This window comes from Bombus pascuorum, chromosome 13 (assembly GCF_905332965.1).
Source record: "Bombus pascuorum chromosome 13, iyBomPasc1.1, whole genome shotgun sequence".
Lineage (NCBI taxonomy): Eukaryota > Metazoa > Arthropoda > Insecta > Hymenoptera > Apidae > Bombus > Bombus pascuorum.
Window position 1 is genome coordinate 6,541,828 of NC_083500.1, and position 24,688 is coordinate 6,566,515.

General features: G+C 32.2%; 5 protein-coding genes across 11 annotated transcripts; 2 read left to right on the forward strand and 3 right to left on the reverse strand.

Moving 5' to 3' along the window:
- Positions 1-4: 4 nt before the first annotated feature.
- LOC132913650 (atypical kinase COQ8B, mitochondrial) lies at positions 5-3,425 on the reverse strand. Of its 6 annotated transcripts, XM_060972135.1 has the most exons (12): positions 3,296-3,425; positions 3,122-3,172; positions 2,734-2,968; positions 2,040-2,576; positions 1,730-1,949; positions 1,447-1,656; positions 1,225-1,340; positions 995-1,157; positions 733-935; positions 505-657; positions 315-415; positions 5-252 (listed from the first exon to the last, which is right to left on the reverse strand). In XM_060972135.1, the coding sequence occupies exons 3-12, from the start codon at positions 2,923-2,925 to the stop codon at positions 78-80; spliced, it is 2,070 nt and encodes a 689-aa protein (XP_060828118.1). In that variant the 5' UTR covers positions 2,926-2,968; positions 3,122-3,172; positions 3,296-3,425; the 3' UTR covers positions 5-77. The 6 variants fall into 6 exon arrangements, with proteins under 6 accessions (XP_060828118.1, XP_060828120.1, XP_060828117.1 ...); XM_060972137.1 differs by lacking the exon at positions 3,122-3,172 and having other exon boundaries at positions 3,296-3,409; XM_060972134.1 differs by having other exon boundaries at positions 3,122-3,398.
- Positions 3,426-4,398: 973 nt separating this feature from the next.
- Positions 4,399-6,985, reverse strand: LOC132913657 (homocysteine-responsive endoplasmic reticulum-resident ubiquitin-like domain member 2 protein). The gene is made up of 4 exons (XM_060972151.1): positions 6,518-6,985; positions 5,778-6,169; positions 5,324-5,698; positions 4,399-5,248 (listed from the first exon to the last, which is right to left on the reverse strand). Exons 1-4 carry the CDS (start codon positions 6,650-6,652, stop codon positions 4,966-4,968), a joined length of 1,185 nt encoding a protein of 394 aa, XP_060828134.1. The 5' UTR covers positions 6,653-6,985; the 3' UTR covers positions 4,399-4,965.
- A 124-nt stretch (positions 6,986-7,109) lies between these two features.
- LOC132913642 (putative uncharacterized protein DDB_G0277255) lies at positions 7,110-11,958 on the forward strand. Its single transcript, XM_060972125.1, has 8 exons — positions 7,110-7,214; positions 7,519-7,561; positions 7,795-7,925; positions 8,014-10,887; positions 10,963-11,126; positions 11,209-11,413; positions 11,481-11,603; positions 11,671-11,958. Coding segments are annotated over exons 1-8 (3,657 nt in total). The 5' UTR covers positions 7,110-7,212; the 3' UTR covers positions 11,786-11,958.
- Positions 11,959-12,141: 183 nt separating this feature from the next.
- On the forward strand, positions 12,142-24,599 carry LOC132913649 (slit homolog 1 protein-like). 2 transcript variants are annotated; one of them, XM_060972132.1, is made up of 5 exons: positions 12,142-14,247; positions 20,635-20,995; positions 21,624-21,938; positions 22,067-22,399; positions 22,479-24,599. In XM_060972132.1, the coding sequence occupies exons 2-5, from the start codon at positions 20,636-20,638 to the stop codon at positions 23,856-23,858; spliced, it is 2,388 nt and encodes a 795-aa protein (XP_060828115.1). In that variant the 5' UTR covers positions 12,142-14,247; position 20,635; the 3' UTR covers positions 23,859-24,599. The 2 variants fall into 2 exon arrangements, with proteins under 2 accessions (XP_060828115.1, XP_060828116.1); XM_060972133.1 differs by lacking the exon at positions 12,142-14,247 and having other exon boundaries at positions 20,093-20,995.
- On the reverse strand, positions 14,486-20,325 carry LOC132913647 (IQ and AAA domain-containing protein 1-like). Its single transcript, XM_060972131.1, has 9 exons — positions 20,166-20,325; positions 19,943-20,095; positions 19,733-19,866; positions 19,012-19,272; positions 18,642-18,943; positions 17,584-18,088; positions 16,913-17,256; positions 16,564-16,812; positions 14,486-15,738 (listed from the first exon to the last, which is right to left on the reverse strand). Exons 1-9 carry the CDS (start codon positions 20,309-20,311, stop codon positions 15,289-15,291), a joined length of 2,544 nt encoding a protein of 847 aa, XP_060828114.1. The 5' UTR covers positions 20,312-20,325; the 3' UTR covers positions 14,486-15,288.
- Positions 24,600-24,688: the final 89 nt, after the last annotated feature.

Here is a 24,688-nt window from a genome sequence, read left to right on the forward strand (position 1 = left end):
GGTATTAATTGAAAAAATGCTTATATTGATTTAACTATACATGTTTAAAGTATAAAGCATTAATTTATATTGCATTATTATTCAAATTCATAATTTGCATAAACCTCGCGAAACATATCGCGACAATTTATTTTAACTTGAAGCTTGGCACACAATAAGAAAACTCCTGATAATTTTCTATGTAGACTATATATTTCTTCAGGTGGAGGGCAAAGCCTGTGATCCAATATTGTTGGGACTAATGATTGAATCCTGTAATCAATGTTATATAATTTATTAATAATTTAATTTAAATGATATCATATTGCTCTCACCGTTTAGTTACATCTTGTCCACCAAAGTCATAATATTTAGAGTTTTTATCAAATACTTGACCCAAGACCATTACTGCATCTACGTGAGCTTCTTCCATAAGCTGGAATTAATACAATGTAATAAATGTATAAATGTTAATACACTAACCTTTTCTAAAGCTAAAACTATTAAAAAATATACATATCGTACTTTAGACTCGTATCCTGTAAGGAATCCCATTTCTCTAGATAAATTTAAAATTTTATTACGATCACCTTCACTTGCAGCATAAATTATTTCAATGTATTTATCCATAAATGATTTCTCATATCCTCGACATGCACCAAAATCTAACAATATTAACTGAAAATTATATATAATTAATAATATCAAAGATAGTGTGCACTTATTGATAATAATAATATCTTATATACAAACTTGTCTTGTATTGGTGTTATAAAAGAAATTGGACCAATTTGGATCAGTTTGCATGTATCGAAAAACAAACAATTCTTTAAGGCACAAACTCATTATTAATTTGCAGATATGTTCTCTTGTTTCCATATCCATACTTGTACATTTATCTACTGGAATTCCTTCTACCATTTCAGTTGTAAAAATTTGACTCGTTGATAGTTCATCTAAATATAAAATTAAGTTAATTTTACATTTAAATTGCTAATTTTTTAATTCAATTTACCTATTACAGCTGGAACATAATAATCTAAATAAGGTTCCATAAGTTGTTTATATCTTCTTGTACATTCTGCTTCTCTTACATAATCCACTTCCCATGCAAGTTCACGTTTTGCAACTTCCACTAAATTATCTATAAACATGCCTTTTGGGAAAATGTTCCAAACCTGTAAAAATTTCTAGATATATTTTTGCATAATCTTAAATAAAATAGAAATCAAAGTATTTTCATACCTTCATTATGCCTACTAAATTCTCAACATCACTTTGAATACCCATAGCTACACCAGGATATTGAATTTTAATTGCAACATCTTGCCCATTTAACAAGGTACCATGATGTACCTGGCCTGTAATATTTTTTCTGATATGAAGAATGATCTTTAAAATGTTTTTATATTACTTTGGCCTTCCAAAAAAAGGTAATTTAAAAGAATAAAAATAAATGGTAACTACCAATGGAAGCTGCAGCAAATGGTCTATCTTCAAAGGTTGCTAATTTATTTTTCCAGTCATGTCCAAGTTCAGTTGCTAATACTTTCTCAACTTGCCATTTTGGCATGAAGTCAGCACTTTGTCTAACTCGTTCAAATACTTTTTGTAGTTCAGGATTTATAATGGTTTCATCTTGTATACTTAAAATTTGTCCAATTTTTAAAGCTGCACCTATTATAAACATATGTAAGGCACGCAACTATTAGTTAACAAAAAATCCAGTAAATGTATTAAGGATACTTACCTCTCACTTTACATAATGTAGAAACTATTCTTTCTGCATTTGCTTTAGTAAGAAACAGGCTATCAAATGTGTCTCCAAGACTTTGCTTTTTTAGTCCAAGTGTTCTGCGTGTGTATTCTGCAACTGTACCAACACCAAGACCAACTCCTAATGTTCCAAAGCTTATCATTCTTTGTAATCTGGTAGATGGAACTTTTTGTGCTTTTGCACTAGGTGAAAGCTTTGAAAGAAAAATTTATTTATTAATGTATTTAAATAAAATGCATCATACCATTTAACATAATTTATATAAAAATGTAAAAAGACTCACAGTTTGCTTTGGTTTAACAGATGGTTTTGGTTTAACTTGAGAGTTTTCTGAAGCTACTTTCATATTTTCTGTTGCCATATTTTTTAATATCTCGAAATCAGTTTTTATTGTATTTGATACATCTTGTTTCATGTTCTGACTCCTTATGTTTTTTTCATGCTCTAATTCCAATTTCTTCAAAATTGCTTTATCTTTCTCAGAAAGTTCAATCTTAGGTATTTCATGTTCTAGTTTGGAAATTGTTTCAATTTTTTCTTTTACAGTTGAGTACTTTTTTAGTGGTTTATCCTGTTTACTTCGTATATCATTTTCGTTATCAGGTTTTACATTTGGAATATCCATCTCTATTATTATCTCTTTTGGATCTTTAGCAGGATTATAAACATGTAATTTAGTTCTGGTAGATTTTCTAGGTTTATCTGGGTCAACTGGCATTCCTGCCATTTCTTTAGTTCTTAATTTCAAAAATTCTATTATACCCTTTTCAACAACATTTATTCGTTCTGTCACTTCTTTAAATTCTTTCGTTATTTGAACCTGTATACATGTTATACTGTACAGGAAATTATAATATTCATTTATAAAATTAATCTATATTAGTAGTCACCATATAAGATAATTATTGTTATATTACAAGAACGTTTGCCACATTAGAAAAAAGTATTAATAATCTATATTTATTTTTGAAACTTACAGGAACCTTACTTGGTTTTATATTATTCAATGTTTTTAAATTATCTGTCAGGCATTTCTCTGCAGTAGTCTTCAAACTTGAAGTCTTTACTACGTGTTTAACTGTCTCTTCTTGATGCTTAATCACAGCTTCAGCTACTACCTTAGCTCCTCTAAGTATACCAATGACATCAGACATCCGATGTTGAGACATTTTTTTAATGTGATTGATGTAGAAATTGATTGTTAAATATTGCCTATTGAGATATAAATTTAAGTCATGATGTTATTTCTCTATTATATATACACACATACACACACATATTACTTTTGTTTTTTAATAACAATGTATTAGGTTATTCTATGTAATTTACTTATAAGGAGTGTTGCGACTTCAAAAAATTACGTACTTGAATATTAATATACCGCTTGTAGTACATGTGTTTAATATATATGCAAACCTTGAAACGTATGAATAGGGTTATAGTACAATGTGCCGGGACTTTTATTACTATAGATACTTTTTGTATATCAATTAGATATAATTTTTAAATAAAAATAGTCTCTTAAATTAAATACCCAACCTTTTATTTGATGTAAATAATTTAATTGCTAATATTTTAGAAACATATATGCAAAGGAATTTTTACTCTTCGCACAATTAATACACAGTACATAGTACGTAAAAAAGATTAATATAATGCAATCTTTTTCTTAGAATTCTTAGAGTATGTATATTATTTGCCTTATTTATTCTATTTTATATTCTTGCTTTATATTTTATTTCCATTATTATTTATTAAAAATATTAACTAACTACATGATCAATTAGGTTATGAAAGTTATAAGAATTTCCTTTTCATATTTTTGATTTATTAATAACAGTTTATTAATTATAAATAAATAAATTACAGAAATTCTATAATTTATTGAGAATATCTTTATTTAATGGTTTGTTTACGAATTATACATATGTAAATAATATACATATATGTATGTAGAATATACAAAAAGAGTTGGGGACAAACAAAAAACAAACACAAAAGTCTTAATAAACATGAGTTAAAAACTCATTATTTTCAGAGTTACGAAATGTTTAATGTATAAAAGTATCATGTGTAAGCTAGCGAAGGGGAAACATATTGAATGTATGCTGTGAAGGCAATGTCTTACTGACAAAAACAGCTCGTGACTCAGAAATAAATAGTTTTCTACAACCTGCAAGAGTAACTTGCGTTTCGAATAGGTTTTCAAAAATTCAAAATATAGTAAAATCATTCTAAAAACGTTTGATTTTCTCATTTCCATACTAACTACTTCCTTGCTATTCTTCCCAATCTACCAATTTCGCTACAATTATATTTTATGAAAAATTTCATACTTCTTCTCCATGTAATTTATAAGAGGGATTTATAAGAATTAGTAAGGAGTGTTAAGCTTTGTATTAAGTCTTGCTGCAAAATGCAAAAAATGCTTTTACTATATTTTGAATTTTTGGAAATCTAATCAAAACCCAAATTATGCATGCGGATTGTAATATATGTATATATCTTATAGAACAAGGTTTAAACATGTATCTAGTAAATTAAAAAGCGAATTTTTTAAATTCGCTCATAATAAAAATTACAGTAAATCAATTGATAACAGGATTGTTGTTTTAATAACTTTTGTGAACAAAAACTCATAATTTGTTTTTGGTATCTATATTTATCAACACCTTATAAGCTCTACAATAATTTTATTTATATACACAGTATATACTTTTCTCGTTGTACCTTTATAGAACTAGAAAAACAGAAAATTTATTATACAACAAATTCTAAACGATTTGGGATGATTTACTTTTTCAATAAATTCAAGCTAAATAAATTTATTTTGTTTATAGACCCTGAGGTGGTCTCGACGAAATTAAAGTAATACATGCATAAAATTATTAGAAGTATATGAATAACAGTATTTATAAAAAATGCTATTTAGTTTATGTGTACATTTAATATGTATATCTATATATACTTATTATTGTATACAAGATTTTTATACTTGAAAAATTTGTAAAATCTTTTTGAAATTCTTTTTTTCAAAAATGTCCTTTTTAGGATTCTTACTAACGCTTCTCTTGATATCAATATTTATTAAGTATATATGTAAAGAGACCACCTCATTAGGTTTAATGTCTTGCTTTAAAAACATATGTAAAACAAAGAAAATTAATTTTATAACAAAGTTAAGTGTAAGAAACTGACATTTGTTAAAATTAAATAACATTTGGTTGATCTGGAAAAAGCGAAGCAAAAAATGTACTGAAAAATGTCCAGGTAAAAGCAAGTGCACCAGGTCTTTCCTCTTCGTGTTCTTCATTTGCATTTGTTCTTGCTTCTGCTTGTACAGCTGGCACTTGACCATTTTGTTGCTGTGCAGGTTGCGGACCTATTGCTTCATTTTGTAATATTTGGTTATTGTTATCCACCCGATCTCCTCTACCATTATTATTTTCAGGTAATAGAATAGGTTGTACCCGGAAAAAACCACCTTGATATCTGTGAAATATTCACTTCATTATACATATTTGCATGTAAAAGATGTAAACACAATATTTATATATATTAACTTACAGATACATTGCAAAGCCAAGAAACGTAACAATAAGAAATCTTAGAGGGGACGAGTAAAAATATACTAAAGTGAAAAAAAGAGTTATTCTGGACAGCATATAAAAAACATCTAGCCAATCTCTGTTAAATGCACCATCTTCTCCAGCACCATTATTTCCTCCATTAACATCAGCTTCTTGAGCAGCAGGTTGTTGTTGCTCATCACCTACATTATTATTATTATTATTATTATTATTATTATTATTATTATTATTATTATTATTATTGTTATTTGTGTTATTTGTATATGGATTTTGAACATTATCATTTGTATTGACATTCATTTGCTGAACATATGGAATGCTAGTCTGTAATTGTATTCCTTGTGCTGCCATCCTATAATAAAATATTCCTTTTCACTATAAATTATATATAATTTCCAAACATTAAAATAAGTTATAAGAATGCCATTTACAGTTGCATATATTGTGTCAAATAATAGGTATATGCTTGTTGCATCCAAGCCATTTGTTGACTATTTCGTGGATCAAAATATTGTAGTGTAGAATACAATTGTGCTGGAGTATGTTGCGTAGCAATATTAGTAATATCTTGACTTTGATTCTGTATATTATTTGTATTATTTAATCTCATATTTTCCATTGTACTTCTTGCAGTAGAAATTGTCTTTGTATTTTCTACAACTTGTTCAGTTATTTTATTTGTTGATGTTTTTTGCGAAGCACAGACTAAGTGAACTATATAGGTTTGATCTTCTTGCCCATTACAGTGTCTTAACACATCTTTTAAACACGTGGAATCATTTAATAATTGCCCTGAATATATAAGTTTCTGACTTGCTCGTTCCTACAAATATATTCAATTCATTATCATCTTATTTCTTACACAATATTTTTACTATTTCTTGATTTCGAATAAACAATTAATTATTACAGACAAGTAATAAGATAAAGTCATTTTATTGTTGATAATTAAATTATCATCATTAAACTCATAAAAATATCAATGTATTATCTCTAATAGATAACGCACTATAGCTTTCTAAGAATACTTAAAGGGAAACGTCTGCAATATATTTTGTTTTTCTTTTGTGTCATGTAGTGATGCTAATGATACATTGCTTTCACTAAGAATACAACTTTCACAAAATTTCATATGACGTGAGATTCATAAAATAGACGAAACAAAACTCACTGGTTTACTAGGATAAACATCGGACAAATGTTCTTTTAATTGGCGAACGGTCCACCCAATATCACAATTTACGATTTGATCTTTAATCTGCTGATTCGGTGCTTTTATTATTACTTTGACAGCGACTTCTTCCATTGTTAATAAATCCTGGCTTTTTATATCCCGTTTGATCAGCTGTTCTTACTGTCAATCACTCAGCAAAATTAATTAACAGTGCTACCGAGGCAGATTGATGTTTGCGTTTGAGAGATTTTTATACACTGCGTTATCTCCGTTGTTGAAACCTGCCGATTTACATAAAATACCTCGTACTATTTATTTGGATATTGACTAAAATAGATTCATAGTTAATGTATTATGACTTTGTAACTCAAACGGATATTTAATCGTAAATATATTTTTGTAAGCGTCACTAAATGGAATCACGTATTTGGCGATTTATCATTGGTCGTAGGTCGTAATCGTAGATTAAAATATATTTATGCTTTGATAAGAGCCGATCCTCAAGTTCATTTCAATGCTTTATAGCGATATCGTAATCTGCGAAAGTTACCAACAGTTCATGGAAACTGCATCGCACTAGTAAGTGCAGTATGCCATTGATAAAGTTGGTAATCGTTACCGTTATTAAAGAGTCAAAGCCTTCGAAATTTCTGAGTTTAAATTTGAATTAAACAAAATTTGGATATAATGAAATGTGAGCATTATTTCATTTGTTATTAAATATTTTCCCTATCGATGTACTTTACTGTTTATCTTTTACGAAAAGATTGGTATACTATGAATATTAAACGTTATAAAGTAGTATTGACATAATTTAGGCTTCATACTATTTAACCTTGCAATTTTTCAATTATTTGTTTGTCAGTATTATTCAAAATGGGTACTTCATTTAATTATTGCATTCTGAATTATTTTATAAAATACTGATGCATGAGTTATAATTTATCAATAAAAATCTTTTTGAAGATATTCTTTTAATATATTCTTTTATGTTGCAGGGTTCCCTCCAAATCTACTACAAACAGTTCAAGGCGATCTTCTGTAAGTATACTGATATTCAAAAAATATTTGTAGGACACGTAAATAATATTAATGTTAATTCTGTAGTATATTGTTATTGCGGCTTTGTGTATATTATGCCATAAGTTGTGTACTAAGGTTGTTTGGATTTCACACACTATTTAATTAATTAATATTTTGAAGTTTGATTATAAGTTTATCCTGTTATCTTGAAACTTTGTTAAATATTACTGTTATTTTTGTAACACACTTAGATACTTAAGCCTCCCAAACCACGCCATCCTCTGCAGAACTTAAACTTTAATAGTTCATCCAATGAAAGTAGTCCTACTGCAACGGCAAAGATTAAAAGACGTGTTAGTTTTGCAGAAAAAAAACATGTCAAGTGAGTTACTTACTGCTTATAATTTTTTTTAATGAACTTCCATAATGTAGTTGATTTGTTAATTCATGGTATAAAATTCATTGTACAGAGAATTTTGCAATTCCTTGGAGCAAGGAACTGTATGGGATAATACATATGAAGAGCATGATTTAAGTAATCTCAAAGTACCATGTTCTTCTAATCAAAAAGAATGTGAGACTGAAAGTGTATATAAAGAAAATATTTTTGATAATATTCATGAAAATAATGTGCAGTTTGTTTGTAATAAAGTAACAAATGAAAATGTTGATGTTAAAGAATGTAGTTCACACATTGCAAATACAATTGAAGATGTAAATTGTCAAAATGAAATGTTACTGACTGAACCGTTAGTTACACTTCATGATGTAGTTGTTCAAGAAACTGAGTCTACTTTTTTGACTGATTTACAGTTGAAAAATGATAACCACATATCAAAGAGTATTATCGTGTATGAAGATCCCGATAGAAACTTAACTGAAAAAGTGTTAGACTTATCAGAATCAAATGTAAATAATTTTCATAATCATCATAATGAATTAAATACATCTACATCTACATCTGTTCAGAATATATATATGGATTTGACTGAAGTTGTTCCCAGTAACATGTATATTGGTGCACATTATAGTAAGAATACTGAAGAGACTAAAGATATATCAATGGAATTAACAACACTTGTTTTACCATCAAGTGCACAAAACTTTCTGCAATTTAACAAACCCAATGTAACAGAGAATCTAATAAATCAAGATATGCCAATGGAATTAACTGGAGCCTTACCATCTGTTATTAAACTTAATGATAATATTAGTAATCCACAGGCAGTTATGTGTAGTGAAGATGATAAAACAAAAAGATTTCATAATGTTTCAATGGAAATGACTACAGCAGTACCACCTTCTATATATAATTTACAACCAAGTAGTAATAGTATAAATTATTGTGTTTCAAATGATAAAGAGAATAGAACAATTACTTTTCATGATGTATCAATGGATATTACTAAAGTTGTAGAAAGAACTGTTTATAAATCTCCTGACAGATTACCAATGATACAAGAACCATTGCAATGTAAATATAATATTACAAGACAGGATGAAAGAACTGAATTATTAAATACATCTTTAGAAATGACTAATGTAGTCCCAGTTAATATACATTCTGGGAAAAAAAATCGTAGACAACATGCAACTAATCTTGGTAGTTCAGAAAGTAGTATTAAAAAATTAAGAATTAATTCAGATGTTTATGAAACACAAACAAATGATAGTAAAACTAGAATTTGTAATAATGAGTCAATGGAATTTACCACAGCTATAACAACTTTACCTAGAATATACCAGAACAATTTACAAATAGCTATACAAAATGTACCTATCACCCAATCAAATTCTTCTGCTTCAATATTTGACAATAGTAGAAGTCATTTACTATCAAACAAAACTATTATTTTTCATAATAATTCTGTGACATTTACAGACATATTACCATCACTTAATAAAAGGGATAATATGGAAGGAAAGATAATTGTATATTCTGAATCAAATGTAAATGATAATGAAGATGTAACAACAACACAATCTCAAGCTGAAGATTTTGACACAGATTTTACTAAAGATAGACAATCAGCATTACCTGATAGTGTTCAAAATAGAAATCTTCCAGATTTCTCAACCTGTACGGATAATGTCTTAAAAGATATTACTGCTACTGTAGCAATTCCTTGTTTATTAAACTCAGATATAACCTTGAATAAAGAAAACTATGTAGATAAGGAAAACAATTTTCCAAAAAGTGTAGAAAATAATGTTCTGGAAAAGTATACTCCAATTAAAGTTCAGAGTTCTGCAAATATTATACCTAGCATGCCCTTGCATGAGTCAGTGCAACAAGATACTTTTGCTTCAGCTTTAAGAGAAAATAACACAGAAATAGCTTGTGCTACATTTAACTCTGTATCAAATGATGCTTCTGCTGTAAATTCTGAGTTCAATAAAGATAAACACTCACCAGTTAAATACACACAAATAATTACATCACATCCAAGAAGAACATATACAATTCAACCATCAAATAGTAATCACACTTTTACAATCAGCAAAAAAGAAAATAATAACATTTCAGAAATTAATAATGATGTTCTTGATATAAATAACAAAGAAAATAATGTATGTAACGTTTCGAATAATACAAAATGTTTACAAAATAGAGATTATAATAGGGAATACTTAATGGATAAAAGCGATATGTTTTTCAATGAAAATGTGGAAGTATTAGAATCAATTCCATCATTACCATCATTTAATTGTTTGGATGATTTGACAGATACAGATATGAATGTTAATTGCAATAAGGAAGTTAAGATAGAAGAAAATTGCCTTTCAAAAAATGGGAATAGTAAAGTTACTTTAAATCTTGAGGATTGTGAAGGAATTGTATTAGAAGAAAATGTGCGGAAATCTTGCACATTTCTGATAAAACGTACATCTCTAAATGATGCACCAGAGAATTCAAAGCTTGAACAAGAGGATCAAGTACAAACAGCTGAAATCCAGAAGTTGGAATTTCTGGATGTAAGAGATAACAGTACAGAGTCACAAATTTTACACCTTTCGTCTTCAACAGTAAATGATAGTGAAAAATTACCTTCGACGCCCGTTAACGAAGAAAATGATCAAGATTTACGTTTGAACAATTCCAATTTAGAAAATCAAAGCATAGAATGTTCTTTATCAAATATAAGAGCTATTCATGAAAGTACTCCAAAAGCTGATTATGATAAGTTAATTGATACACACAGAATGGAAGTAAATAATGAATCTTATTCAAACGATAAATTGCAATTAAGTTTGGAACCTCATACTTCCTGCAAAGAAGATGTTGCAATTGAATTGGATCCTTTTTCTGCGTTAATGAACGAGTTGAAAGATTGTGCGAAAAGGTATTTCAAAGAATTTAATATTTTCTAATATTTCATCGATATTGCATCATATAATTCTTGAAATGCCCTTTCTAGTAACGAGATTATTTGGGAAGTATACCACGAAAATATTGAAAAAAGTATGTTTGTTGTTGGTTTCATATCGTGTTCACTGTTAGTAGTAATATTTATACGGGATCCTTGTGATGTAATAAATAATGAATTTATTAAAGAGATTAAATTAATTTCTCGATTAGCAGGTGAGTCCAAAAAATCGAATTAATGAAAAGAGTATTAATTTATATTTAATGCAATTTGTTTAAAAATATCTTCGTTTATTAGATGATGCGGATGCATTAATAAGTATAGTTCATAGAATGATTTTAGAAAAGTTAGACATAACAAAATTATTGGACTTATATAAAAATCGTAAGGATATTTTACCGATGTTAGATTACATTTCGGAGGAAGTAAAGTTAGCAATGGATTTTATGTTCGATTTGAAGCGCTTGAACGACCTAAATTTGATGGAAATAACTCATGATAGGTAAAAATGATTCAAACTGTATCATTTTTATGTTTGATGCAGTATATACATTTTTTTCTTATTTTAGCGTATCTTTCGTATCACAAACTAAAACGGGAAGCATTGTACTGGAGATTACGATAGACATCAAACCGTTCGATAAGATTGAATCTCAAAATATCTCCGTCCATTGTCTTATAGGTTCCGTGAGGTCAGTTCTAAAAGTATCTAATAGACGATATAAGAGATGGTTTTACTATAACTTAACTGTTTTACAGAGAGAAAGATATTAAAAAGTTGATAATGAATGTAAAAAGGGATTATAAATTTCTGCGGAGATATATAAACGATGTGAAAGACTATATATATTTAATGGATGAGTCTACTGTATAACTTAAAAATTATATTAGCATATTCTCCATGAAGATAAACCAATTAAGATGCAATAATTAACTAATAGAAATTATTACGAAATAATCAAGAATTAATTTTATTGTATTGTAATAATTTTATATGTGACTATACGAGAATGCATAATAAAATGTTTAATATTTCTTTTACTAAAATATTGTATAGGTAACTAAATTGCATGATGAAATTATTCCAGTATATTATTCCAAGTTAAATATTCTTTTATTTAAGAATGTTTTTTAAGAATGATTCAGAACTGTTCTTTTTTCCTGTATCTGGACATAAAAGTACAGAAACGTAAAGTTACAAGAAAAGGTCGATCAACTAGTTCTCCGATGTAGCCGGTTCAGTCGATGCAGTTTTTTGTACAAGTATTTGCGGTCCTTTCAGTAGTATCGTGTGAATAGCCGGCTTTCGTAGAATTGTATTACTTTCCGCTTTACTCTTCAGAAGTAACCATTGTTGGTAATTATTGTAATAATATTATTTTTTCTTCTAACATTATAATTTTTATTAAAGTTACGCAAGAATCTTTTGAACATCTGTGACATTTTATTTCAGTTTATCTTTTTAATTATCTTTTATTTTTAGATTCTTTGATTGAACAAAAATGATAATTTTTCTAGTCTAGCACCATTATACTTTTATAGTATTTATACCGGAAATTTCCGTTTATTTTATTTAAAAAAATCTAGCAACATTAAAATATAATCGCAAATAATATGCAATGGAGAATTGGAATTCAAGAATCTCGCTGAATAGAGACGAAGAAATTAGCGGAGCAAAGAGAAAAAGACCTTAATGGAACATGTATAACATTATACGGACTATTCAGTACTCATCTTCGTAAAAAATATCGTTTTTCATCACAAGTACGTATCACATAAATATTATCTTTACAGGATTATCTTCAAGCAATCTTATATTACACAAAAATGCGTTTATTAGCATTAAAAAAGATATTAACGTTGTCCGTATATAGTACCCAATTCTACTTTCCAGTTGATACATTATAAACATATGGCTCGTTAAAGAAATCGAACTTTCTTTCACCGCAACTACGCTAGTCCTACATGCGTGGGCGTAAAGGCCCGGTTTTACGTGATTTCGTAACAGCGACAGACCGATTTCCAGTATCAAAAAGCATTTCATGAAGATCCCGCAGACCTTCGGAGTCTTGTTCCCTCCTTATCCTCTCTCCGTCTTCCAGAACGCCTTGTATAAACAGACGAAGCATGGTCGCACGTGAATATCGCTTGTGAAATTGCTAGTGGTTATGCTAAACAGCTAAGAATGACAAACAAACTACTTTAAAGATGTACAATAAATCCAATACTATAGAACATTGAATAAAGAAGGTCTAGATTTGGTAAGCCAGAATATCATATTCATAAATCTAATCATTAATATTATATTTTTCTTTCTGCATTCCTACTTCTTCTTGAGCCTGTATCCTATTAAATCAACACAGAGAATAAATCATAAATTGTAAAATCATAGAAGATTTCGCTTGCCGCGTGTTCTTCGAGTATGCGCGCCGGATTCGAAAATGCCGCGACACGCTGTCTTCGATTTTGCTTTGTGAGTGATCTCGGTATCAGGCCCCTAGTCTGAGTATCCAGTGGACGAGAAAGACAAGGTTGACGGGCAACGTCAAAGAAGCGGGCAACCTGTAACAGTGACGATTCGACGATACCTGTCCTGGACTATGAGAACGAGGCGGATAGCTACGGGAGCAACAGCGGCAGCGGTGCAAGTGGGCGTAAGGGCCGGGAGAGAGAACGTCGTCCCGTGTTCCATACATGGCTATGCTATGTGGAAACCGAGAGACACAGAGAAACGGACGCACCGGCGGAGTCCCCACCGTGTGGACACGGCGGAGGCGACGTTTTCTCGGCACGAGTGCCCACCGCATGTTTCGTGCACAGTGTGTGCTAGCACGACGTCGTTGTATGATCGTTCTTCTTTTTCGTTTACGACAATACTATTGATCGTTTAATTCGAGATCTCTTTGTAAGAGACGATACGGCGTAAGTACGTTGGTATAATTACAAAAGGGCTAAACGCGAAACTTCGAACCAGCCCGCATCAGAAGATGCACTCGCGAACACGTCACTGGCGTGGGTGTTGCCGTTCCTTTCGTCTATTTTGAATAAAAAAGTGGCAGACAGCGTGGTCCAGAGCAGAGACAGTTTCGAAGTTGAAGCGGGTCCGCGCCTATGGCCGAGTGACAGCTCTCTCAGTTTGGCGAGCGTGCGATTGGTCCGCCTGTGCTTACTCTCGGCGTTACGTGTGTTGCCTGCGTGCAACAGGCAACGTGGGTTGGATGCGTGAGTGCGCCTGCGTGAGTGCTACGACGTACCAGCCGCGTGTGCGTGTGCCGCGCGCGAAGAGAAGCCGCAGGGGCCGCAAAACCCGGATCAAAGGGACACATATTGCCATAGGTACGTGTATATATGTAGAAACCCCTGACAATGAATTTCGGAGGTGCTTCTAATCCCTAGCATCCCTGTCCTGCGGCAAGCAATTACGTCTTCTTTACGCTTTTATTAATCCTTAGTGTATTATTTCTAGGATTTTCATTTATCCATTGATGAATTAAATTAAATTATGAATTAGTACAAATGAATTAATGTTGGAGATTAAGAAAAAAAGCGTTTCAATAATTAATGTTATCTCTAATTAAAGCTTTAATTAGTTTTTTAATTTTATTTAATACTCTACATCTGTGAAGAGTATTCCAGTAAAGTTGATTGAATATACATAATACATCCAGCGACTATTAAATTCATTCAATTTATGGTACGTTAATTTTATTTTTGACTCGACCAAGCTGTATCCTGAAAGTTCTATAAAACTTGTGTGAAGGTTCAATTTTAAATTAGGATACCCTTAGTGATATATGTATATGTATATCCTTTAAAAATTCATGAACGGAAGCTATAATATAAGCGAATTTATAAAGTCTTTTACGATATTCGTCGCTATATCTGTCTCCTGTTTTTCGATGATCGTTTTTAGCATCCCACGAAGACGAAAACCAGTTTCACGTCCGGACACGAACGTTGGCGAATCGTGATACGAAAGAAAGAACGAATCGCTCAATCGATGATCATGCTTCTTCGACGTTTCTCCCGGAAAGGTCACTGTCTTGGAACATTATATGTACAGGGATACTTACATCCAGTATGTCCATTTCGGATCATTCTCCTTCTAATTTATCTTAAACTTTAACTTTTCTCGATTGTGCAACAGCTACCAACCAATGCAGTATTTTCATCGTAAAAAAAAAAGGATACTCGTTAAAAGTGCTACAACAGCCTTGTCTCTTAATGCGCCTACATCCCACGTTTTACCTGGCAAGTTTCTATCATTTCCATTCCTTTCCTCTCTGAGTGAAGGGTTCTTTGCAGAATAGAAAATTATTATCATGATCTTTCGTGTTTAATATCATATTTTATGCTCGTTCTCTTTTAACAGTTCTTTCATCTACGAGCTTTCTGTAATTTTTGAACACGCTCGCGTGCTGCTTTCTCCATAGCCAACAACCTGGCCCTCTTCTTACCAAGCGGCGTACGATTTTCAAATTTCGTTAATTCAGACAACGTTTTCGCTTGAGGAGGCTCATACTTCAACACTTCCTCCATAATCTCCGACACGGTTAATGGTTTGATCTTCAACGTAATCCTTCGATGAAGATTTAGGACATTTTTCACCGCGTCTCTTATAAATTCCAACGGAATGCCCACGGACATCTTAGCCATTGAGGAGACATCGATGTTGCGATCAACTCCGTGATACTTCATCAGCAGATCTTTATAAAACATATACAACGTGTTGTAGTCCGTGAGAGGAATCGTTATGAACTTGTCGTGGATCTTGATGAAGGGTCTTGTTGCTTTATATGGCTCCGAGGAGGTCGTGAGAAATAGGATCTGAAAAATATATTGCGTTCCGATGTATTGAACGGCCGGCAAAAATTCATTTAGTAGTCTTACGAAAGCAATTAATAAACTGCGGATTCTTATGCAAATGCATATCTCTATAAACACAATTAAAAGAATAGGTCAGAAATTTGTCTCATTTGCTAGATATTTCAATATAGTATTGAACTTTGGATATTTGATATATTTTTACATATTTGTGTATTCTATTTGTTTACGCATTTTGAAATTTTCTATAAATGTATAAAAATCCGCAGTTTAGCAATCAGACTTGTGTTGCGCGAAACAATAATCCCACGCAATTTTGTCTTTTTTCTTTCGTTCTAATTGCCAACATAATTATAGCGTATATCAGTTTTGTGTCGTGGAATATTCTACGCCAATGAGTAACAGTATCTATCCGGAACCACCGACACTCTAAATCCTACGTTAACTCGGTACCACCTACGTTCCGGTCGTTCGGTAGGAGGTGTTTCATTGATGACCAGGTTCGAACGATCGAGACGTTTGGGAAAGAGAAAGAGGGGAACCACCTGGCCGGCATATTGAGGTGGTTCATTCATATCGGAGAAAGAGTCGAAACAGGAATATCAAGAATTTCATAAAGTGGGCGCTACCAGATCACCAACTTTAACATTCCTTGCCAGTTTAGGTGAGGCACTGTGTGTAAGCTCGTTTGGTTGCGAAACCAAAGTATTCTTTTTTTCTTTCTTTCTTTTTTCTCCCAGGTAACGACGGGTAAAATACGGGAAATGTATTATGACATTTGAAAAACACCTACACTCTATCGAGATAATTTTCTATTAAATTGCTTACCTGATCGCCACGCTTGATACTTTTCACCAATTTAGGGTAGTATATAGCAAATCGTTTTGGGTTCAGATATTTGTCTTCCTGAGGTACTTGTTTCAACCAAGGTCTTTCACCGTTCTCGATGAAAATTACAGAAGGGGCGTACGCTCGAGCTATACTCGAGATCATATTGATTAATTTGCGTTCGTTCTTTCGTCCCGTGTACTTGTCTACCAATACCGTGGGCGACATATCGAATAGCAATGCTCCAACCTTTATTTGAAATTCATTAGCTTATTAATTTTAAATTGTGGATTTACTAACATCGATCTTGAAACGTTTTAGACACTATTGAGCTAAAAATGATGGAAACCTCGGAACAGATTGCGTTCACCAGAAAGTTCTTCCCATGTCGAGCGAGACCATAGATACAAACAGATCGGATTAAAGGCGCGACTTGATGAATCTCTTTCGAACTGAGGGGAAGCACGCAGTATTCCATGATTACTTGTCTAATTTCACCCATTCGATGCTTATAATCGTGTAGTTCACGAGCTGCTTCATAATTTTGATAGGAAAGATCACCTATCCAATCCTTGAGGGATGTTCTGGTATAATCTCTAATGATGTTAGCTCTGACCAACTCTTTGAAATTATCTTCCACTGTTTCATCATTCACTGGGGTTTTTTGTTTCTTGTCTTTTCTAGCTCTTCTTTCTATTTATTGATTACAATGAGAATTCGATGGTGTAAAAGAAGAATTGATTTTAAATATGTTGGTTTTTAGCGGCAGAATTGGATGTCTTTTCCAAGTTGTTGCTTATCCTCAGTTCAGGATTACTAAAGCTATAGAGTCTACATGCCTATTGTCAGGACTATAAAAGGGTTAGTTTAATGCGTGATAATGTCTATGTTAATTAGTAGTTCTACCTTGATTAGTACCCTATATGTAAAGCGTTTTCTCATTGTACAGTTTATATATTTATATTAATTAATATTAATTTTTTATTTCATATTATATTAAATTTAATTGAAGTAACTTACTTTTGTCAGTAGGTATATCAAGTTTCCGTTTATCAGCCGCATAATCTTTTTTCAGTGCTGCATTTAATTTTTGCAACTCCAGTCTCATCAACTCATCGACTATTTTCCTCATTTCTAATTGAAGTTCGTAACAAAGTTCTTCCTTGATCAAATCGTGGTATATCTTCTCTCGATAATCATCCGAACGATATCGAAAGCTCCAGTTATTAATAAAGTATTGATTGGCTTCGTGAAGAAGAGAGAATGTCTTCGTTTGTGGTATCAAAGGCTGGTATTTCTTAGGTTTAGCCTTCGTAGCCGGTGTTTCTTTCGCTCCTTTGGACATTTTCTCCACTAGGTATTCCTGAGGTGTTAAAGTTTGTCCGGTTGCGATTAGCACGCTGCCGCCTAAATTTGCAGCTGGGTACACGTAGAAGTGTCCTAGTTCATCGTACCATAATATGAACCATTCTCGAATCTCGTCAGTTATATCCTCCACCAAACCAGGACCTCTGATTTTCCATAACTTGTAATATTGAAACAAATATCAAAATTGAAAGTATCGGGGATTATTATTAGTGAATTTTGAATATTAGTGTTACGATCTCTTCATCATTAATCCCTGGACGAAAGCTGGATCAGTTCTAATTCATGTAAATATTTTTTATTATTAGTTTCTAAGTTACGTATTTTTATCGCATAGTGTTATTCCATCAAACATGATTGATTTCATTCTTCAATCCCGATGTGTCCTCTGCGTCATTCTTTATTGTTAGGAAATGTCCTAAGTTTAAAGAAAATACGGAAGAACCGTGATTGATATGTGTAATTTCATAATTTAATTTTTTACAAAAGATTTTCTTCGACTCTTGAAAGTCTTTCTGTATATCGAACAATATTAAGACAAAAATTTAAAAACCGCGGTAAGATTAAACAAATTTAACTGTACTATAAATAAAAAAGCTCTTCAGAAGACCTTTCACTTTATCGCAATAAAATAAAATATTGGTCACTTGTGATCCAATGATCCAACATTCGCTGGGTGAAGAAGTTAAAATACTAATTTAAAAGAAGATTACTCTTGTTCGCTCCTTCTCTGACTCTTTCGTGATTCTATCAGCAAACACCGGCATTAACGTCAATTTCTTCTGAAAATTTTTTTTATCTTTCTCAAAAACTTCTTGTGACTTCCAGCTAGGCATCGTCATACCTAACAATTCTTCCGTACGCGCGATCCGATTTCTCATCTTCTTCCTCGCTGCGTATATTCTCCAGACTCGTTGTATGGTTTTCGCAGCATTCTCGTACGTACTTTTGTGCAATTTTTTCGACACGATCGTTCCCGCCTGTACTTTCCTACCATAATCGTACATTCGTTGCGCTACGATATTATAACACTTTTATTAAAATTATTAATCGTAAACAATAATTTATTCATAGAATCTTCACCGTCTATTCCAGCACAACGAGCCATTCTTGCTCTTTCGTGAGATTGAATGAGCAATATCGCTGCCAGCATGGTTCGTTCAGCAGCTTCTCGAGCTTCTTGAGCTTTTCGAGCCGCTATTCTTTCTGGTGATTCTTGGATAGGCGACGGTGCTGAGGTTTTCTCTTTGACTCTTCTTCTCCGCAATTTTGGCGCGTCTTCCTGATATTCGATCGTTTCTACATACTCCTCAGGAAGTACTTCGCTCTCAAGTTCTTCGGGTGCTATTTGAAATAAAGTAATGTAAAAGTTGCGTGCTTTTTCTAGTCTATGAAATTGAATAGAAGATTTACCCTCCAAGTATTATAACAAGAAGTTTACATTAGAAATTATATATAAAGACCAAATTTTTATTGATTTTCTGATTTTTATATCACTTGGTGATTAAAAAGAAATTTTAATGTGAAATAGTTGAAGAAGAGAATGATCTGATTCAAGATATAAACTTTTTGAAAATAGATGATGTTATGTTAGTTCAACTTTTTTATTAATCTGCATAATTAATGTTAGTAATACTTTTTAAATGTTCAAGAGTTGATAAAGACATATATATCTTAAATCACTCGTATAAAAGACGGGAAATGTGGCGGGAAAAGTTCTTTAAATGCCTCATAAATGAATAAAAATCCACAGTATACTTATTTCATTAAAAAGTATCGTAGTAAGATCGAGTAATTTTATAACTTTTGTAAGCATCTTCCATCAGTTTCTGAATACGTTCTCTACGTTGTTCCACGATGTCTTTACCCGACGCGGACACAAGAATTTCCACATCGTCTGGCGTATATTTAAATTGGTTCATAAAGTCATCAGGCCATCTGAACGGTTAGTGTTAATATACACATATACATATCTTCTATTACATATAAACGATATAAAATGAAATTACTAAACTGATAATCGTTATAGTCCAAGTTAACGATCTCTCGCTTGTATTCTAACATTCGGCCGACTGTACAATCCAGAACCCGTTTTATCAGGTCTCGTTTCTGCGTCTGAACCATTTGATCATGACAAACTATCAGTCTCTTGACTAAATTGCGATATCTGAAAACGTACTCCATCAACCCCTGCGATTTGCAAATAGTAAAATTACATCTGACAATTAGACCAATACCTGAGATACATTGGAAGTAGTAGATTCAATACATGATGTCTATTTTTTGTATTTGTTTGCTGTTGCAGTCTTCGATCCAACTCTATCAACTTGTCTAAATCGTTTCGTGCGACGAGCCATAATTCAGTGTAATAAGCATGGGACATTGATTTCAGATGGTTTTACTAATAATTTTATTACATGAATTTATTATTAGATTATTGGTTGTTCATGTTGGAAGTTAGACTGTAAATTTTGAGGCGAAAGATAAAGAGTTGGGTTAATTGAAGCGGATGATTGTATTGGAATGACAAGACGGAAAGTTATAGGACGAAATTCAGTCGACACTCGTTGCGCCATTATTCATGTTCATTTCTTTCCTATATAATATCATGTAAATATATTAAGTGCATTTACCGTGATCAGATCCCTCTGATATTGTTATTTTGTTCTACGGTTACATGAATTTTTAGAAATAATTATATTTCAGAATGCTGTGGACGTCTCGATGCTCCCTAATCTTATTGTTAACAACGATAGCGTCTTGCATGGACGCAACGATAGATGGTTTCTTGGAAGATGAAACGACCACCAACGCAATCTCTACGACCACCTCGGCACCAGTGGACACAACCATATCTAGTTTAAATAAAGTCGAGAAGGCGATGGTTAATTCGTCAAATGCGGTAAAAAGCCAGGATGAAGAAAATATTCAAGACCCGTCCCACGCATCCTCCTCGCCTTCTTCTGACATGGTTTGGGAGTGTCCAAATATTACAAAAGCGGGCGTTGAGTGTTCTTGCGACTTACCACACACGTTGAGATGCACCGGTGATAGAACAACACTGCAGGTAATTTTTATACACGCGAAATACTTTATTTTATATGCATATATGTGTATAATATGAGTCAATGAGTTGTTTATTTAGTAATAATTGCATGTATGTTTTACTAAATCACGCAAAAGTTAAGTATGGAAGTGCAGTTTTTTCGTTAAAATTTATAGTTTTATATGTCTCACAATTATAATATAAAAAATCTTCTTTATATCTAAGAACATCTGTTGCGGCGTGATAATCAAATCCATCATCACAGATTTATTATTTTTCTATATTATCGAGGTCAGCTGTTTTTTCACCACCCGCCAAGCAAGCGTGGGTGTATATACTGCCAATGAAATACAAGCCGTGTATTGTCCAAGAAACCATTGTGTAGCCTCTCTTCTGTCTCGTACAAGTTCGTTGCTTTGCGTTGAATGTCCCGTTACTACTAGTTACCTCGAGGAATATCCTGTCTCACAATACCTTCACGAATCAAATGACTCTTGTTATGCAATACAGAATGACTAATTAAATTTGTCACGAGATTAACTCGTTTGAATAATTTGTATCCATGTTACGAACCATAATAGAATTATATTATACGTTCGTAACGTAAATTAAATATCTAATTATTTAATTGGAATATTTTTTTACGCAGATTATCAGCAAACATTTGAGATTCAGTCGTCCAGGAACGATCTCCTTATTGGATGTAACAGTGACAGGAATCTCTTTGCTACCAGCGCGCTTTCTGGAAGATGTTGCTTTGCACGGACTCGTTGTTTCTACTGGAGAATTGAGACGCGTCCATGAAAACGCTTTTATTGGTCTTGTAACACCTCTTCAAGCCCTTGGACTTCCGAACAATTTATTAGATTCTGTACCTACTACGGCTTTGTCGCATTTGGTCGGCTTGGAAAGGTTGGATCTATCTCAGAATAAACTAAAGATGCTAGAAGCTGAGTCTTTTAAGGTAATTAAAATTCTTTAAAATGATATATATTTTAAATATGTATTTTAAATAATTATAAAAAAAAAGATGTTAAATGTGAATTTTGGACTAATCAATAGAGTTAATAGAAATATACATAAATATTTCAGGGATTGTCAAACCTGACATATTTAGATCTATGCGACAATTTATTGTCACAATTATCGCCTCAAGCTTTCGCTGCAGTACCTTTGCTACGCTCATTGAGGATGCGTGGTAATCGTTTAAGCGTATCTGCTCTCTCGGCACTTAGAGGGCTTAAAAGTTTGGAGGAGCTTGATCTGTCTAACAATCTATTATTGGGTCCAATGGGTCCAAATCTTCTTCCTCAAATGCCACGATTACATTTTCTTACCGTATCCGAAAACGAACTAATAAATGTACAGCAAGGAGCCCTTGGGGGTTTAAGGAATTTAACTTATCTGAGCTTAAGCCATAATCAGGTAATTCATGTCCGTGAATATTAAATACGCTAGAAAGTATATATCTCGAGGGAATGTTTCATTTTTGCATTTTATATAGATTGATGTACTGGAAGATCATTCGTTTAAATATTTGTCGACTCTTACCAGACTGGATTTAGCAAATAATCGAATCGTTGCGGTATCCAGTGCTTCTTTGGCACACTTGGAAAGACTAACAACACTGGATTTGACTCATAATTTTCTGCGATCTCTGACTGCTGACCTAGTCGTACCGCTAAAAAGTCTTCAAGATCTACGTCTCGATGATAATGATATCACAATGGTGGCCAGCGATGTACCAACGTCCAAATTACGACTCACAAAACTTTCTTTGGCCGATAATCCTTTGAATTGTGACTGTACGCTTTTAGAATTCGCCAACTGGTTAAGCAACTCCAGCTTGAACGAGGAAGATAAATCTTCGGCGGTCTGCGCAACTCCACCCGCATTGGAAAATGGTATACTGACACAAGTCTCTCCCGGTAGTCTCCTTTGTGGAGAGCCGACACCACCAATCATGACCAGACTACCTTTAGCTGGTGCTCAATTAACATTGAAAGAATTTCACTATGATAAATCAACTGGTATCAATCTCTTATGGCATGTGGAACCATGCGCAGAACAGTATACATGTGATAATTTAATTGTCTATGAAACTATAGGTGACAGTGAAGTTCAAACAGATTCTAGTTCTCTTCATTGCGATTCTCGTATGATGAGAGATCCTTGTTCACTCCCGGTTGCCATACCTGCCTCATTACATTTACAACCAGGCCATAAATATCGCTATTGTGTAGTACTTCTAGTACCAAATAGTTATGATGATGTTTCTTTAGGTTTGGGTTGCAGTGATGTGATTACATTAGAAGAATCTAAACGAGAGTTACAGCAAGACCAAGAAACTACAGTATCAGAGTTTTCTTCGTCATTAGATACTAGAATAACTGCAGTACATGTAAACGTATCTGATCAAGGCTTCTTGCACGTCGATGTTAGTTTATCAATCTCAAAAAAATCGAATCTGCCTGAATGCGAACTCTCTGTTATCGTTTTTGACGCTGAATCTGCGGTGCATAAACAAAAACTGAATTGCAGTTTAACGTTTGTAACATTAGGGGTATTGTTGCCTGGTCACTATAAAGTTTGCGCAAGTCTTGATGATGTCAATGAAGAAGATGTTATTGCAAACTTTGTAGATAACCAAGATAGATTACGCTGCGTCGAAGTGCAAGGGTTCAAACAAAATACAGAGCTAATTGTTCTAGCGATAATCGGAGCTAGTTGCGTTCTTTTAATCACAATTGCAGTAATTGGTAGAAGCGTTCTGAGAAGGGTAAGACATCCTAGGATACAGACACAATGTTTCCTGCCAGCACAGGAATTTGAAATAACTCATAAAGCACATTACATTAAATTACTAGCCACAACAAAAGTTTAATTCATTTCCACCGAGTATATAATTCCGTTTCTCATTTTGTAAATAATTACAACTTATTTGTTGTTGACTATTTAAAAATGTTGAAATCGAATTTTTTTGGTTGAAATGAAGAATGTTGTATTTGATCTTATTGTATAAGATTGTTTCTATGAGCTACTAGTCATAAAATCGATAATTTTAAATAGATTAATAAATAATAAATTGTAAGAATTTTAAGGATAAATAAAAATACAATTAAATAGATCAGAAAAGTGGTATGAACAGATGATTATGGTATAGTCTAAGAGTATTTAAAACACCCAGTTTCTACACTGCCATAATAATTTATACTAGTTAATAATATATGATCAAAAAGAAATTGTATGAAATTAACATCTTAAATAAGGAAATATGATATATAATAACACAGTTAGTTCATACAGTTTTCTAATGTTTTTATGGCTCGATGCTTGCATACATATATAAAAATGTAAATATCTTTTGTAAGTTTCAAGGAATAAATTTATAACATTTTTGTATTGTACAGCATTGTCACTGAATGCTTTTCGTTGTAATATATTAATTTTAAAATATATTACATTCTGTAAATAGTTTAGTAAAATTAAAATGTGCAAAAATAATGTGTGACTTCATTGTAAAATATTACATAACTATTATTATCAATTCCGTAAAAAGTTGAGTGAATTTTGTATGAAATAAATTTTAATTTTACACGAGCCCATATTTTTACTTATATTTGCAACTGAAATTTTTTCAATTATTAACGATGGAAGTTAAAAATTCAAAACAAATTATTTATCAAAAATTATGTAATCTCAATATGATAACTT

What these genes read in the sequence shown, in the direction of transcription:
- LOC132913642 (XM_060972125.1), top strand. An exon ending in ACAGTTCAAGGCGATCTTCT is followed by an intron (nt 7,562 to 7,794) that starts GTAAGTATACTG and finishes TAACACACTTAG; the next exon opens with ATACTTAAGCCTCCCAAACC. An exon ending in ATGGAAATAACTCATGATAG is followed by an intron (nt 11,414 to 11,480) that starts GTAAAAATGATT and finishes TTCTTATTTTAG; the next exon opens with CGTATCTTTCGTATCACAAA.
- LOC132913650 (XM_060972135.1), bottom strand. Translation starts at nt 2,925, where the DNA reads ATGTCTCAACATCGGATGTCTGATGTCATTGGTATACTTAGAGGAGCT. An exon ending in TAAAACCAAGTAAGGTTCCT is followed by an intron (nt 2,577 to 2,733) that starts GTAAGTTTCAAA and finishes ACATGTATACAG; the next exon opens with GTTCAAATAACGAAAGAATT. An exon ending in GGACAAGATGTAACTAAACG is followed by an intron (nt 253 to 314) that starts GTGAGAGCAATA and finishes CATTGATTACAG; the next exon opens with GATTCAATCATTAGTCCCAA.
- LOC132913649 (XM_060972132.1), top strand. Translation starts at nt 20,636, where the DNA reads ATGCTGTGGACGTCTCGATGCTCCCTAATCTTATTGTTAACAACGATA. An exon ending in GTGATAGAACAACACTGCAG is followed by an intron (nt 20,996 to 21,623) that starts GTAATTTTTATA and finishes TTTTTTACGCAG; the next exon opens with ATTATCAGCAAACATTTGAG. An exon ending in TAGAAGCTGAGTCTTTTAAG is followed by an intron (nt 21,939 to 22,066) that starts GTAATTAAAATT and finishes TAAATATTTCAG; the next exon opens with GGATTGTCAAACCTGACATA.
- LOC132913647 (XM_060972131.1), bottom strand. Translation starts at nt 20,311, where the DNA reads ATGTCCCATGCTTATTACACTGAATTATGGCTCGTCGCACGAAACGAT. An exon ending in TCGTTGTGCTGGAATAGACG is followed by an intron (nt 18,944 to 19,011) that starts GTGAAGATTCTA and finishes ATAATATCGTAG; the next exon opens with CGCAACGAATGTACGATTAT. An exon ending in TGATATACCTACTGACAAAA is followed by an intron (nt 17,257 to 17,583) that starts GTAAGTTACTTC and finishes ATCAATAAATAG; the next exon opens with AAAGAAGAGCTAGAAAAGAC.
- LOC132913657 (XM_060972151.1), bottom strand. Translation starts at nt 6,652, where the DNA reads ATGGAAGAAGTCGCTGTCAAAGTAATAATAAAAGCACCGAATCAGCAG. An exon ending in ATGTTTATCCTAGTAAACCA is followed by an intron (nt 6,170 to 6,517) that starts GTGAGTTTTGTT and finishes ATATATTTGTAG; the next exon opens with GAACGAGCAAGTCAGAAACT. An exon ending in TTGACACAATATATGCAACT is followed by an intron (nt 5,699 to 5,777) that starts GTAAATGGCATT and finishes ATTTTATTATAG; the next exon opens with GATGGCAGCACAAGGAATAC.